The 17572-nt window shown below is 37.3% G+C and overlaps 1 protein-coding gene across 1 annotated transcript in view; it reads left to right on the top strand.

Moving 5' to 3' along the window:
• RABGAP1L (RAB GTPase activating protein 1 like) overlaps nt 1–17572 on the top strand; it is a 920113-nt gene that overhangs the window by 192962 nt on the left and 709579 nt on the right. The window contains exon 11 of the mRNA XM_007947094.2: nt 16715–16808. Within this exon, the coding sequence (XP_007945285.1) occupies nt 16715–16808 (94 nt within the window). The remainder of the gene's footprint in view (nt 1–16714; nt 16809–17572) is intronic.

The following is a 17572-nucleotide window of genomic DNA, read 5'->3' as shown; positions in this document are numbered from 1 at the left end:
AGAAGGTGCCTACATGATTAGCCCCCCAATAAAAAGTGAATTCACTCTGTATATCTTCACCCAAATCACAATAAATAAAATAAAATTAAAAAAAAAAAAAAGTAGCTCACTGTGTCTAAACTGTTTATGCAAATGTATGGTTATGCTGTATACTAGTTTTCTTTCTTAGAGTCTGGAAGTTTGGTATGGGCCAGGCAGAAGGTGCCTACATGATTAGCCCCCCAATAAAAACCTCAGGCATTTCATACATGTCATAATTCAATGCTGGAAAAATAAAGCATGTCTTATGTGATTCCACCGGGAAAAGACTATTAGAAACGTGCACCTGATTTCCTCAGGGCTTCACCCCACGCATCTGTCCCTTTGTTGATTTTGCTTTATATCCTTTGGCTGTAATAAATCTTTGCTGTGAGTATGACTGTATGCTGAGTCCTGTTAGTCTCCCTAGCATATCATACAATCTGGGGACTATCTTGGGGACCCTTTGCACAAATGCTAGGTAAATTATCTCAGCTTTTAGTTGGGAGAGAAATGATAGATAATAAGTATACAAAAAAAAAAAAAAAGAATACATAATAATGGCATTCACATAATTAAAGTTGATTAATTGGTAGAGAGTCTGGGTAGCTACTTTAGATTTAGATACTTAGCAAAACATTTCTCTGAGTAGGTAGCACTTAAGCTGAGATCTGAAGAAGATCAAGAAGGAGCCAGCCTTTGGAACCTGAGGGAAGAGCATTTTAGAAGCGGGAACAGTTAATGCACCAGATCAAAGTTGAAACTGCTTGGTGTGTTTGAAGACCAGAGAGGACATATGGCCAGAGGGTACAGCCAAGGGAGTACAATAGATGTGGCAACATAGCCAGGAGATGCAGTGTAAGTTCGTGTAAGCCACAGTAAGATATTTGGATTTCTTTTTCAAGTGCATTGTGAAGCTTTGGAGGATTTTAAACTGGAAAGAGACAAATACAAATTCTTGATTTCATGGTTTCAAAACACCCCTGCAGCTGTACATATGGGGAATGGATTTCAGTGGTGCAAGTGGGGAAGAGGAGACTGTCCTGGATGCTCTTGCAGTAGTCTGTGCCAGAGATGTTGGAGGCTTGGACTAGGGTGGTAGTTTGAAGAGAGAGAAAATTAGATAGAGTTGAGATACATTTGGAAGTACCAACAGGGTTTGGTAAATAAATGTAGGCAGTCAGGGTAAAAGAGTTTTCAGGAATAACACATAAATGTTTAGATTGAACAATAGAATAGATAATGGTGTCATTTATGAAAATGGGGAAAAGTGAGGCAAGGAAATCAAGAATTTTGTTTTGAGAGCTTATTAGGTAGCCAGCTAAATGGGAATGCCAACTAGGTAGTTGATATATGGACTCTCGGTTCTGAAAATGATGAACCTTTTTCTATTATTCATTGGACATTTTTTGAATGCTTACCAATTGCCAAGGGTTTTGATAGGGTGAGGAATACAGTGATGTGTAAAACACAGGTCTTGAGCAAGAAACTTAGTCTAGAAAGGCAGGCAGGCAAGTATTCAGGCTGTTATAGATAGATTTTATTATCATAGGGCTGTGCACAGGCCCGTCAAAATGACACCTATGCTCCTAAATCTTAAGTTTTACTCCAAAATCCATCATTCTCTGTAGCTTTCATAATTCTGCTGCATTATGCTTCTAATTTTGGTTTTGATTAATGCATACTAGCTGCCTTATGCTTTCTCTTTGAACAGCATCTAAAGCACTGTATTTACTAATGAAATTAGCCTAATTGAATTTTAAAGTCCTTATGTGTAAGAAAGGAGCTCTGGTGGTGCAGTGGTTAAAGCATTCAGCTGCTAATCAAAAGGTCTGTGGTTCAGACTCGTTAGTCACACTCCACAGGAGAAAGATGAGGCAGTCTTCTTCCGTAAAGATTTATACCCTTGGAAACTTTATAGAACAATTCTACTCTGTCCTATAGGGTCACTGTGAGTTGAAATTGTTATCAATGGCAGTGGGTTTGATTTTTTTTTTTTTTTTTTTTAATGTGTAAGACCCAGTCTGTGTTAAAGTCCAAGATAAGTCAATTTTTGTCAGTTTCTGCTTTTTTTTTCCCCATTGTGTTTTATACTTGGCAGTCTCATAATCAGTTAAGTAGAACCCACTTCCAGATTTTATGGCCTTTCTTCCCCTTCATAGCTTTTCTTCTCTGTGTGTCTTTTAAATAACAACCCTTTCTTTTGAATCATTTATCTTTCTCCTTCTTCCTCTCCACATATATGCATACATATATATACTCACATATAAATGTTCATATATATACATATACCCACATCATATAACCCAAAAACACACATAAATACATGCATATACACACACTACATATCATACATATGGATAGATGGATAGTTACTCCATCTTTGCCATGGTTAGTTACCTAATTAGCTCAATAACCAAATTTAGTTCATATACAGAAGTATAGACTCTAGGGAAGGGAATATACAAAAATCTGAATGCAGATATAATCCTGATCTCACTGTTACTTCATTGACTGCCTGGTTTCATGTTGCTGCTGGCTAGTGTTGTGGATTTTCCCTTTCCTCTTTTATTGCTTTGCGAGTATTTTTTTCCTTTCACAGTACTTGATTTGAAAAGGATACCCAGTTAGAGGAGCACTCTTGAGTTTGACTGCACCACATGATAGATGTTGTTGTTGTTGTTATGTGCTGTCGAGTGGGCCACAACTCATAGCGACCCCTCCTTGGGTCCGAGGCGGTATCACTACAGAAGTAGATTGCCCATCCTTTAGTTAAATTGGAACTATATTGATAGATCTTTTTTCTCTTATACCTCTTTGTTTCTAATTGCCTCTAACGCTTGTTTAAATTTTTCTTCTGATTAACTACCTTTGAAAAATTCATTACTAAAATGATATGTTTAAAAATAACTCTTTAGCATAACTATTTATATATGTTCTTTGTTATAATCTGCTAGATACTTCTTTACTTTTCCTTACCTCTTAATATTGTGTGTGTGTGGGGAAGTCATAGATAATAAGGTAAAATAGATGTCGCTCAAATTTTTTTTTTTTTTAATGAGAAAATACACTATCCATTTACTTAAGAAAGAAGTTTACTTAATATTGTTAATTGTCCTTCAGGTAAGATGTGTTAGCTACTAGTTCCCTTGAGTATGGTTGTCAGGTTTTAAGGATTAATGATACATTTTTATTAATCACTTATGCTTAGCAACTATAGGGATTATTAATTAGAAGCCTGTGATTAAATTCAGAATGACAGTGATGATGATTTAGCTGTGGAAGAAATCGTGCAAGTTGTAGCTTAGTTGTGCCTCTCCCTTGAATCTTTTCTCTGTAATCACCTTGCTTTTGACAGTGGTAAATGTTAAAACAATTTAGAAAATAAAGGTTATCTTTAATTTTCATTTTAATGATTTACATTTGTATGCCAGCTTCCATATAGAACAAGTATATTCTGGCTCTGTCATGTGAGAAATGAGAGGTTATATTATATTCAAGGTCATACAGATGTGTTTATAGTTTTTAGTTATCTAAAATGACTTTATTTACCAGTAATCAAACATCTCCTTTTTGTAATGATTGACAGAATCATAATTACCTTTTAGTGCTGTTGTCCAACTAATTTGCATGATGAGTAGGTCCCCTTTACCAAGGTCTCTGGAGGAGAGTTTATAGTGTAGTGCCTAAGGCACTTGACTGCTAACCAGAAGGCTGGCAGTTCAAACCCACCAGCCACTCCTCGGAAGGAAGATGGGGCAATCTACTTCTGTAGTGATACTGCCTCGGAAACCCAAGGAGGGGTCGCTATGAGTTGGGTCCGACTGGATGGCACATAACAGCAACAACAATACTATTATTTTCGGGAGCTTTGGTAGCATAGTACCTAAGGCTTGACTGCTAACCAGAAGGCTGGCGGTTCAAACCCACCAGCCACTCCTCGGAAGGAAGATGGGGCAATCTACTTCTGTAGTGATACTGCCTGGGAAACTCAAGGAGGGGTTGCTGTGACCTGGGTCTGACTCGATGGCACATAGCAACAACAACAACATACTATTTTCAGCAAACATTTATTATCTAAAATGAGTAAAATTAAGGAAAAAATTTATGAAAACTTTGAACAGTCACATTTTATCTATATTTACTTTTTAGCGTTTTGTTTTATGAGTAATCCTTCAATAAGAAAAAAAAGATGATTTTATGTTCAGATAGCCCCATATTTCTAATTTATTATTAACTTTATTTGAAAAAAAGAAATGTATTTGTATTCTTTTTATAATGTCATTAGATACTGGATCTGAAATTTTTTCTTTTATGACTAGGATAAAAACACTGCTAATAAAAACACCCCCCAAAAAATAGTAAGAGACAGGGAGCAGCCATAGTTGAGAGAGCCCTTATTTTATTTTGAATGAGGTTTCATACATATTTGTTTTGATTGATCTAAAATTTTACATCCGTTGTACTTTCTTTTGGTGTTGCACAGTTGGCTTCTGCTTTCTGAATGTTACAAATCAGTGATAATAAGAGGAAAAGCAAACCTAGAATGCTTTTCTAGTTACTTTGAAGTTCTGGGCAGGAAACTGAAGACTTAATAGCAATAGCAATAGCAATGAAAATGATAGCTAATACTTGTGTGCCAGGTACTGTGTTTAGCCCATCCTATGCTTTTTCATTCAATTATTACAGCACTATGTGCCTGATATTTCACAGATGTTTAGATCAAAGAAAATAGTGGTCGTAGTGCATGGGTTCAATGACACTCTGTATCGTCCTGTTTTCCAAAGGAGGCTAGTGAACTGTAGGGCAACAGAAAAGGGTGAAGAAAATGTTCATGAAAAGGAATGGAAGTGAGGCATGGTAGAGGAGTTTCTGCCTAGGTTAAGTAGAGTCTCTCCGGGGCCTCTTCTAAAGTTAACTTTCATGGAGAAAAGTAAGATTCTTCTTCAGAAGTATAGCCTCTTGGGAAGGTAATATACAAACATCTGAATGCAGATATTAGCCTGATCTCACTGTTACTTCCTTGACTGCCTGATTTCATGTTGCTGCTGAATGGTTTTGTGGATTTTCTCTTTCCTCTTTTATTGCTTTGTGAGTATTTTCCCTTTCACAGTTACTTGATTTGAAAAGGATGCCCAAATAGCTACAAATTCCCTAAACTCCTCCTCCTAACCTTTTTAAACTTTCCCAAAGCCTATATCCAGTCAGAAGATGGACTGTTTATGATCAGCCACTATCCCCAAACCTTGGCACTTCCATGTAGGGAATTTACCCAATTTCTCATCTTTCTCTAGTATTTTTCCTTCCCAGTTACCCTTAAGTATATCAATATGTTCTAAAAATACAACAACAGTAAAGACATGCTTTTATTTATTCCACATTTGAGTATTTATTATGTGCTGAAGGCTATTATATAAACACAAATAAAATATAGTCCCCCTCAAAAAAAACAAACCAGACTCATTGCCATTGAGTCAATCCCAACTCATAGCAACCCCCGTTGGGTTTCCAAGGTTATAAACCTTTATGGAAGCAGACTGCCTCAACTTTCTTTTACGGAGTGGCTGATGGGTTCGAACCACCAACCTTTTGGTGAGCAACCAAATGCCTTAACCACTCAAACTCACTGCCGTGGAGTTGGAACTGACTCATAGCAACCCCTCCTTGCGTTTCCGAGGTGGTATCACTGCGGAAGCAGATTGCCCAAGCTGCCTTCCAACCTGCCTTCCAAGTGGCTGGTGGGTTTGAACCACCAGCTTTCTGGTTAGCCTAAATGCCTTAGGCACTACGCCAGCAGAGCTCCTGCCTTAACTACTATACCACCAAAAAAAAAAAAAAAAAATCCAAATTCAATGCCATCAAGTCGATTCCGACTAATAGAAAACCCCCTTTGGGTTTCCAAGGTGGTAAATCTTTATGGAAGTAGATTGCTCAGTTTTCCTTCTGTGGAGGGGCTGGTGGGTTTGAGTTGCCATCTCTCTAGTTAGCATTCAGATGCCTTAGACACTATGCCACCAGAGCTCCTTACTGCACCACCACTGAAACAGTCACAGAGTAAGGTTAGCAGCCAAGCATTTAACTATTGCACCACCAGGGCTCCTTACATATTATTATAGAAGTCTATATAGGTCTAATAAGGGAAGGACTGGCCAATTTTCTGGGGAATGAGGGTTGACAAAGTGTAATGCTTAAATTAACCCTAAAGCCCCCTTTAGCTAATATCACCTTCTTACTGCCCCATATTTTATGAGTTTATGTCTTTAGGTGCCCTTGAGCTGGTTTTGACAGAACAAAACACTGCCCCCAGTCTTATTCCATCCTCACCATTGTTGCTATGTTTGGGCCCATTGTTGCAGCCAGTATGTCTGTCAGTCTGTCTCACTGAGGTTCTTCCATGATGTCCTTCTTCAGGGACTGGTCCCTCCTGATAACATACCCAAAGTATGTAAGACAAAGACAAAGTACGTGTCATGAATTTGAGCAAAAAAAATCTGCGTTTACTGTCTCCCTTTTCTTCTCGTTTACTTCTCAAGCTCTGAACTCAGCTCTACTCCAAGTACATTACATTATAGAAACATATTTGTATTTGTTCAATGATTAGAATGAAAATGGCTTTTAATAGCTAACATTTCTATAGCTGTTGCTTTTTGCTAGGCACAATATGTGTTTTATATACAGTAACTTGCTTTTAGTACTTAGACCCACTCTATGTCATAGCTAGTATTATTAGAGATAAGATACCTGAAGCATGGAAAGGTTAATTTAAGTAACTTGACCAGGACCACACAGCTGGTAAGTGATGTAACTGGGCGTCAGATGCAGGCAGTTTGGCTCCAAGCTCCACGCATTATGAATGGCTGTGTAATCTGCTTCCTTTTTACCCATGCCTGCACACAGATACCTATATGTTATCGTTATTATGGTTGTTGTTGTTAGTTGCCATCGAGTTGAATCTGACTCACAATAACATCACATATACAGAATTGAACTGTCCCATAGAGTTTTCCAGGCACTTCTAGGTGTGTTTGAACTGCCAGCCTTCCAGATAATAGTCTAGTGCTTAACCATTTGCACCACCTAGGGACCATACCTAAGGAACTGTGGTGGCATGGTGCCTAAGGCATTTGACTGCTAACCAGAAGTTTGGCAGTTCAAACCAACCAGTTGCTCTGCAGAAAGAAGTAGTGGCCATCTACTTCCGTAAAGATTTACAACCTCAGAAACCCAAAGGGTTTTGACTCGATGGCAGTTAATTTGAGGGACCATACCTATATACACTTGCTGTTGTTAAGTTATTTCATTTTTTAACTTTTTATGTGATTTGGGTGAAATTTTATGAAGCAGATTCATTTTACAATCAACATACACATTTTGTTTTGTGACACTGGTTACATTTCCCACAGTGTAATAGCTCACCTCTTACTTCCTCCCTGTGATTACCCTACCCTTTCCTGTGTCCCTCTTGCCTATGCATTCCTGCCTCCCTGCCTTTCTCCCTGTGCAAATGCTGCCCTTCTGATCTCTCATGGTTGATTGTTCTAAGGAGTGCATCTCCCTAGTAGAGGTGTTCAGCTCATAGGCCTGTCATTTGGGTGAGAGTGAAGCCACGGGAGTGAGTTCAATTCCAGGCCCAAAGGGTGACTCAGAGCCGTAGTCTCAGGGGTTTCGCTGCTCTCTATCAGACCAGTAAGACCACGTTTTTCTCCCACTGTATCCAGAAACTCCAATTTTAATCCCTTTCTGAGTGGTTGGCATTGGTAGCCAGGTATCATCTTGTTTTTCGAGTCTCAGGGTCATTTAGGCTGAGGTTTTCGTGATCCATTAGTCCTTTGGACTAACTCTTTCCAAGTGTCTTTGATTTTCTTCACTCCTCTTTGCTCTGAGCAAGGAAAGATCAATAGTTGCCTCTTAGATGGCCGCTCAAGCTTTTAGGATTCCAGTTGCTCCTCACCAAAGTAAGATGTAGAACAGTATTTTTGTATACCATGTTGTGCCAATTGAGCTTGATATCCCCTGCAACCATGGTCCCTAGCCTGAAGCCCGGTGAGTCACTCCCTCACAGGGTGCTTATTTGTGGCTAAGAAGTTATCCTAACTTTGCCTCCTGTTATGTTTAAACTGCATATGGACATTTTTATAGCACACACAAATGCATATGTAGGAATATCATTTGCCAAACCTACATATAGTTATGACTGTATTCCCATTTGCTTATCCCTATCAGATCTTCTTGCCTGTCTACCTATGAATCCCATAGATTAGTGTTTGCTGTTACTGATAATGCAGTATTGTGTATACTATAGTATTTGCCTTTATTGTCTGTACCTCTTGTGCATCTCTCCATGTCTTCCTTTTCCTTAGTAATATTGTGTTACTCACACATTTTTATTGTAGTGCTTGTTATATTTTGTTATATTGTTTTTGGATTCTATTGAGTCCATTTTGACTCATAGTGATCCTATGTGACAGAGTAGAATGGTCCCATAGGGTTTTCTAGATTTACTCTTTTTCTTTTCCTCTTATTTATTTATTTTCAGGCAGTAATCTTTATGGAGGAGCTCTGGTAGCGTAGTGCCTAAGGCATTTGACTGCTAACCAGAAGGCTGGCAGTTCAAACCCACCAGCCACTTCTCAGAAGGAAGGTTGGGCAATCTACTTGTGTAGTGATACTGCCTTGGAAACTCAAGGAGGGGTTGCTATGAGTCGGGTCCAACTCGACAGCACGTAACAACAACAGCAACCTTAATGGGATGTTTTAATGAAATTGACCAAATATGCAGTCAAGATGTGTTGATTATCACTGGTGATTGGAATGCAAAAGTTGGGAACAAAGAAGAATCACCGGTAGTTGGATAATATGGCCTTGGTATGATAGAAATAATGCTGGAGATTGTGTGATAGAATTTTGCAAGACCAAGACTTACTCATTGCAAGTACCTTTTTTCAACAATATAAACAGTAGCTATACACATGGACTTTGCCAGATGGAGGACACAGGAATCAGATCAGCTACATCTGTGGAAAGAGGTGATGGAGAATCTCAATATCTTCAGGCAAAACAAGGCCAGGAGCTGACTGTGGAACAAATTTTCAACTGCTCATGTGCAAGGCCAAGTTGAAGCTTCCATGAAAGCCAAAATATGACCTTGATAATATCCCTCCTAAATTTGGAGACCATCTAAAGAATGGATTTGATGCATTGAACACCAGTGACCGAAAACCAGAGAAACTGTGGGATGACATCAAGAACATCATCAATGAAGAAAGCAAAAGGACATTTAAAATAAGGGAAAGGAAGAAAAGACCAAAAGGGATGTCAGAAGAGACTCTGAAACTTGCCCTTGAACAGAAAGTAGCTAAAGCAAATGGAAGAAATGACAGGATAAAAGAGCTGAACAGAAGATTTCAAAGAGCAGTCCAAGAAGACGAAGTCAGTTATTATAATGAAATGTTCAAAGACCTAGAGTTAGGAAACTAAAAGAGAAGAACATGCTCACCACTTCTCAAGCTCAAAGAACTGAAGAAAAAACATAAACCGTGAGTTGCAATATTGAAACATTCTGTGGGCAAAATGGGAGCTCTGGTAGCGTAGTGCCTAATGCACTTGACTGCTAACCAGAAGGCTGGCAGTTCAAACCCACCAGTCACTCCTCAGAAGGAAGATGGGGCAATCTACTTCCGTAGTGATACTGCCTCGGAAACCGAAGGAGGGGTCACTATGAGTCAGGTCCGACTCAATGGCACATAACAACAACAATGGGCAAAATATTGAATATAAAGGAAGCATGAAAAGAAGATGGAAGGAATACATAGAGTCACTATACCAAAAGAGTTAGTCAATGTTCATCCATTTCAGGAGGTGACATATGATTACGAACCAATGCTATTAAAGGAAGAAGTTGAAGCAGCACTGAAGGAATTGGTGAAGAACAAGGATCCAGGGATTGACAGAATACCTACTAAGATTTTTTAACAAATGGATGCTGCACTGGAGGGACTCACTCATCTATGGCAAGAAATTTGGAAGAGAGCTACCTAGCCAACTGATTGGAAGAGATCCACATTTGTACCCATTCCAAAGAAAAGTGATCTCACAGAACGTGGAAATTATCAAATGATATAACTAATATCATGTACAAGTAAAATCTTGCTGAAGATAATTCAAAAAATTGTTGCAGCAATATATTGACGGAGAATTTCCAGAAATGCAAGCTGGATTCAGAAGATACTGAATACTGACAGTGCCATGCACTGCCAGAAGAACAAACAAATCTGTCCTGGAAGAAGTGCAGCCGGAATGCTCCTTGGAAGTGAGAGTGGCCAGACTTCATCTCACATACTTTGGTCATGTTGTCAGAAGGCACCATTCCCTGGAGAAAGATACCATGCTTGGTAAACTGGAGGGTCTACGAAGAAGGGGAAGGCCTTCAATGAGATGGATTGACACAGTGGCTGCAATGATGGGCTCAGGTGTAGCAAGGATTGTGAGGTTGGCAAAGGACTGGACAGTGTTTTGTTCTTTTGTACATAGGGTCGCTGTGAGTCAGAGTCGACTCGACAGCACCTAACAACAACAACAACAAAAACAAATCTTTATGGGAGTAGATTGCCAGGTCTTTTCTCCCACAGAGCAGCTGAGTGGGTTGGAATCACTAACATTTTGCTTAACTATTGTACTGCAAAGGCTTCTTACCTATATAATGAAAGGTCCAAGGCATACATTTTTTTTCTAATTGTAGTATTTTCTTTCGTTTCTTCCATCTTCTCTTTCCTTTCCCTCTTCTCTCTTTCTGTCCCTTTCATCCTTTTCTTTCCTTCTTCTCTCTCTCCTTTCCTTTCCCTTCTTCAGTGTAGTTATTTAGGAAACTTTCAATACTTTTGTGGGCATGTACTAATCTAGGCACTGGACATATGGAAGTGAAACATAGTCCCCACTGCCAAGAAATTCATAGTGTGATGGAAGAAGATATAGAGGAAAATAGATGATTGTAGTACAGCGTGGTAACTGCTAGGATGGAATATGCCTACAGGGGAAATATTTAGCTCATTTAGAAGAGAGTGGTCCCTAATGTGGATTTGATGGAAAAATAGGATTTAGCCAAAGAAAATAAAAATCCCAGGTTCTATTGTCTTTCCATATTTTTATGTAGAATAAGATATAATTGCTTTTTCCAAACCTTAACATATGTGCATTGTCTTCTTTTTTCTGTGTTATGCTCTACAAGCAGTCCCTTCATTGTGTTTTTTATTACACTCTGGTCGCCAGTGTTCTTTTCTTTATTTCTTCTTAGATGATTTCTTTCCTCCTTTCTAGGAACTCTGTCTGATCTAATACAATAGAAACTTCATTGCACTTTCTTTTAGCCCTTTTTCTACTTTTCTAGAAGAGGTGACCAATATGTATTTTAAGTACTCAAGGTCAGTGGTTTCTGCAGCCAGGAAGGTAGATCTGACTCACACTTTTGAGGTTACTGGGATATTCATTCCATAAGGAAGCTCTGGTGGTGTAGTGCCTAATAAGGAAGCTCTGATGGCGTAGTGACTGCTAACCAGAAGGCTGGCTGTTCAAACCCACCAGCTACTCCTCGGAAGGAAGACTGGGCAATCTGCTTCCGTAGAGATACTGCTTTGGAAACCCAAGGAGGGGTTGCTGTGAGTTGAATGGACTCGAGGGCAGTGAGTTTGGTGGGGTTTTTTGGTTTTTTTTTAAGGGAGATTACATTCCTAAACACCTCTAAATATGTTTGCCTCAGTTGAGTGTTTCTTTGGCATGTTGATTTAATGTTTTTGCCTTTTTCATCACTTTTGTTACCAGCATCTTCTAGATGTTGGCACTTGGCACAGACAGGTATCTGCAAGTGGAAAATATATTTTCACACATGGTAGGAAATACTATAATGGAGAGGAAGTATTTGACTCTTGATTTACTCAGGTTGAATCCTACTTCCACCACTTAATAGCTGGGTAACTTTGAACAAGTTACTTAATTTCTCAGTTTTCTATCATTGGTATGGGTAAAGTAATAGTGACTTCCTCATCAGGTTTAGAGAATTAAATGAGTTAATATCTGTAAAACTTAGAAGAGTACTTTCCTTAGAGATAAAAAGGAAGAGATTCAATAAAAAACTGGGATTTCTATTCTTCTTGACTAATTCCTTTTTTTTTTCATTTAAATATTTTGCTCCTTTGCCTTACATGTTCATCAGGGGTCTGGTTTTACTTTAAAGTGTGCTCATTTCCGTTCCTTCTCTTGTGGTTTTTCTCTGCTAACTTAGCTGTTCACAGTTGTTCTGATTTCCTTTTTATAGTGGGAAATAATACTTAAAAATTAGAATATTACTGAAATAAAATTTTTAAAAGAAAGATGTGTTCAGTAAGTGTTCATTGAATACTGGGTGATAAGATACTGTTAGGCTCTAGAACATAATTGCCATTAATAGCTTGGTTATTTAATTAGAAATTTTCAAAATGATCTGTAATCATATAAATGATGTTATTTACTGTAAGCCCCTAGATTTCATTTTACTTGGATTCACAATAAATGCCCAGGGAAGCAGCAGTCAAGAAATCAAACGATGTATTACATTGGGGAGATCTGTTGTAAACACCTCTTTAAAGTGTTTAAGACCAAAGATGTTACTTTGAAGACTAAGGTGCACCTGACCCAAGCCATGGTATTTTCAGTAGCCTTATATATATGTGAAAGCTGGACAATGGATAAGGAAAACTGAAAAAGAATTGATGCATTTGAATTACCTTGTTGATGAAGAATATTGAATATGCCATGGACTACCAAAGAACGAATAAATCTCTCTTGGAAGCAGTACAGCGGAATGCTCCTTAGAAACAAGAATGGCCAGACTCTGTCTTTTATGCTTTGGTCATGTTATCAGGAGGTACCAGTCCCTGAAGAAGGGTATTCTAGTTAAATTAGAGGGTCAGTGAAAAAGGGGATGACTCTCAGTGATTTACACAATGGCTGCAACAGTGGAAATCAAACATGGCAATGATTGTGAGGATGGGGCAGAGCCACGTGGAATTGCATTCTGTTGTGCATGGGGTTGCAGTGAGTTGATCTACATGATGGCGTCTAACACAGATAACCACTCTGGGTTACAAATGTCTGACTTATGGACAACTCCTACTTGCCCTTTAATGTTATGTAAATTCCCCCTCACTTTGTAATGATTGAACCAATCCCTACTCTAACAAATTTTTCATCATGATCACCTTCACTTGCTGCAAGTGCTCCTTTTAAATCTTTGAAAAGGTTTCTAGCCTTTTTTTGCTCAAAAAAACAAGCCACATTCACTGTCATCAAGTCGATTCTAATTCATAGCAACCCTCAGCATGTTTCCAAGGCTGTAAATCTTTATGGAAGCAAACTGCCTCATCTTTCTTCTGTAGAACAGCTGGTGGGTGTGAACCACCAACTTTGTGGTTAGCAGTATGCCTTAATCAGTATACCACCAGAGGTCCTTTTTCTTGCACCATAGTAAGGCTAAATAAAAACCATAAGCAGCTGTTCTGACTTAAAGTATGACTTAAAGACACACTTAGGAATGGATGTCCTTTGTAACCCAGGGACTGCCTGTACTAAAACAAAACCATTCTTTAAAATTACTGTTTTGTTTCTTGCTTTTCATCACCAAATAATATATTTTGGATAGTTTCCATTGTACCATATATAGATTTACTCCATCCTTTTAAACTGCTTGATAGTGTTCTTTTGAATGGATATATTATTAGCCATAATTAATTGGATAAATTTAGTAATTATACTTCTATTGATAGATTCCTGATAGTTTTCAGGGTTTTTTTTTTTAATTTATTATTATTACAAGGAGCAGTGCAATGAATATCCTTTGACAAATATAGATATCTGTGGCATATGTGTTTTGGGAGGATAAATATGTATAATAGGAGTTGCTGGATTAAATGGGATATACATTTAGCATCTTAATAAATTAAAGATGATTGCTCTTACTTAAACACTGATCTTGCCTGTTTCCCCATACCCTCTGCAACACTGGATACTATCAGTCTTTTTTTTATTTAAATTTTTATTGTAATTTGGGTGCAAGTTTACGGAATATTACTAGTTTTTCATTCAACAATTTATGTACATTTTGTTTTGTGACATTGGTTGTAATCCACTCAGTGTAACAGTGTTCTTCCCACTTCTTCTCTAGGTTCCTCTTTTCCATTTGTCCTTCTTTCTTGTTCCTTTCTGCCTTCTGAACTTTGTTTTTGGGCACATGCTGACCTTTTGGTCTTGTGTGGTTGATTGTACTGAGAATTATGTTCCTCCTAGTGTTATTTTTCACTTTATATTTCTGTCTGTTGTTTGGGTGAAAGTTGATCCCTGGGGGTGGGTTCAGTTCTAGGCTTTGAAGGACTCCCTGTTAATCTAATAGTTGAATATGTTTCATTGTTTTTATTTGTTTTAAACATTATTACTGAGGTTGAGTATTCTTTAATATGTTTGTTGGCTAGTTGTAATTATAATCAAGATTATGATGTCCATGAATGGTTGTCCCCTTTTTTTCTTCTTCCTTGGCATTGTGTTTCTAGAGCTTGGCCTTTAGTTTAGTATGTACAACGTCATCATATACTTTGGTACCTTAGCATTTTATTATTTACTGTGCAGTAGAATTGAGTATAAATTGTTGTTGTTGTCATGTGTCATGGAGTTGGACCTGACTCATAGCGACCCCTCCTTGGGTTTCTGAGGCAGTATCACTATGGAAGTAGATTGCCCAATCACCCTTCTGAGGAGTGGCTGGTGGATTTGAACAGCCAGCCTCCTGGTTAGCAGTCAAGTGCCTTAGGCACTATGCTACCAGAGCTCCTGAATATAAATTAGAGTCTGCTTAGTCAGATTATATTTGATACCATTTTATATTTTAAGTTGGGTGACAATCAGTCCCATGTTTGTCTGACATATTCTCAGCTTAACCTGTTATCCCACTGTGATTTTTAATAGGATGTCTCTTCATTCTCAAAAATATGCCATTTAAAACACACACACACACACATAAGAGGTAGTTGGCTGTATATTATAAATAGTTCTTTAGAATATTTTAATACTAAGACTTCCATATTTTTATTTATATTATTTCTCCAAAACATAGCAATATTTCACTTGCTTTAACTTTAAAAACTCTCACGTCTGTTAGTTTCATGATGAACTTGTTGTAAGCTTCTTAGAGTTGCTTATGTGAGGTATTTCCAAAACAGTAATGCTAGTGTCTACCCTCTTTCTTTTGGTCTCAATTTCTAGAATAACGTTCACTTTTTGAATAAGAGTTCCCACATAATGCTTGTTTATCTAGTGTTGTCCAAAAGTGTTGAAATAGTTATCTGTGTGTTTATGAGTGTTTTGGTTTTATTTTACTAAGTATGTGACGAAATCTTCTCATTTGTTTGACCAAATTTTTAACATGCCAAGTAAATATTTATTTATTATGTTGATGTTTGCTGATGTTACATATATTTCAATGTAAGAATTATTTTACACTTGGACTATTGAATATTGTAGTACCCTAAGTAATTCTGTTCTTTACACAGATCCCTATGGGATCCACTTAATGCTGATCCCTATTGTACTGTAACAGCTTTATAAAAGCTTGATACTTCCTGTCTGCCAGACAGTTTTTTTGTAGCTTATTTTATCATTCAGACGATACTTCTTCAGTCTTTTCTTATGTAGTACTCTTATAATGTAGATAAGTTATGTCAGTTATATATTTTTTCTGTACCAACTCTTATCACTTAAAAGGGGCATGGGGGAAAAAAGACTGCCATGGAATGATTCTGACTCACAGCAACCTTGTAGTACAGAATACAACTGTCTCACAGGGTTTCATAGGCTATACATCTATACAGAACCAGGTTGTGACATCTTTCTCCCATGGAGTGGCTGATGGGTTCGAACTGCTAACCTTTTGGGTTAGCAGCTGAGCTCTTTAACTACTGCTTCATCGGGCCTTGCTTAACAGGAGCTATGAACTGAAAGTGACTCATTTCAGCACTGATTGTAAACTGTAACCTAGCCTGTCTTCTTTCTGACTGAAACTATTACTTTACATTTTGGGATGTTTTATAAAAGTAATACTTTAAAAGGCCGAACACTTTCATTTTTCCTTTAGTAAAAAATATATTCCTAAATGTGTCTTTGAAAACTTAATTTAAAAAATAAGAAAATTTGGTTTGTGTATATATCATTATATACAGATAGACAGATATATTTTAGCCCTAATTTTAGTATTTGTTGGTTTCACTAATGAAATATTAATATTTGAGAATATTAATCTGGTTAATAGAACATCATATAGAAATTTCTAATTGTGTTACCATTAACTTTAAAATTTTACTCTCTGTGGATAATGCTATTTATTTCTAAGGAGTCCTGGAAGTTATATTCAGCCCTGTAGGGTCACTGTGAGTTGGAATTAACTTCATGACACACAACAACATTTGTTTTGAGGTGTTTTCAGCTTGATACTGTGAAAACAGTAGATGTTTATACTTTATATCTGGGTGCTAAAGATAAATTATACTGATGAGGTTTTAGTGTTATTTTTCTGTGTATATAATACAAGCAGCTGGATTGCTTGATTGTTATATCAGACACATAGTCATGTTTCTTGTTTTATAAATCTATATATCATTGTTTTTGTGTGTTTCTTCTGCAGAGAGTGATAATGAACTCTCAAGTGGAACAGGTGATGTGTCTAAGGATTGTCCTGAGAAGATCCTATATTCTTGGGGAGAATTGCTAGGAAGATGGTAAACATTTATTTTTCTTTTGAAAATTTTATATTTACATAGATGATATTAATTTGTTGTATTAATTAAAGTCTATGAGGGTGTTGGAGAAAGAGGATTATTTTAGCCAGGGCATAGACTGGATAACAAAATACCATGTTAGGTTGTTTTGAACAGAGAGGGTTTAAAGCAAGTAATTGGTTTACAATTGAAAACAATTGAAAGGGTTTTTTTTTGGAGGGGAACTCTGAAGTAACTCAGCTATTAGGAAGCAGCTATGAGCTGTAGGGCTGGAGAAATAAATTATTTTTGGATGTAGTGGTAACATTTTGTGCTTCAGAACCTAGAGCTTAAGAGCCTGGACTTCTTTTTTTCTTCCCACATTTATTTAAGGTACAATTTATGCAAAGTAAAGTTCACCCTTTTTAGTGTACATTCTTGAGTTTTGACAAATGCTGTAATTGTGTGATCACTGCCATAATCAAGATATGAATTAAAAACACACACAAAAAAAAGGAAAAAAAAAAAAAAAAAAAGAAGAAATTTCATGCTTACCCATAGAATAGACCTACTTAAAGTATGTCCTTTTCTCCTCTCAGGCAAATCCCTTCATGATGTCTTGCATACACATTCCTCTCTGTTGAAGTTATAGTATTTATTGTAGAAGACATTGCCTAAATTTTGTATTTTAATGTTTCAAAGATTAGTCAAATATACATGATCTGCTTAAAGTTACTATTGTTTTACTGGCACCTATCTCAGGGCCTGAACTACTTAGGTGTTCA

The sequence above is a fragment of the Orycteropus afer genome, unplaced genomic scaffold (genome assembly GCF_000298275.1).
Source record: "Orycteropus afer afer isolate SDZICR_OR568_19922 unplaced genomic scaffold, OryAfe1.0 scaffold00175, whole genome shotgun sequence".
Classification (NCBI taxonomy): Eukaryota; Metazoa; Chordata; class Mammalia; order Tubulidentata; family Orycteropodidae; genus Orycteropus; species Orycteropus afer.
This window is presented reverse-complemented; position numbering and strand designations above follow the sequence as displayed.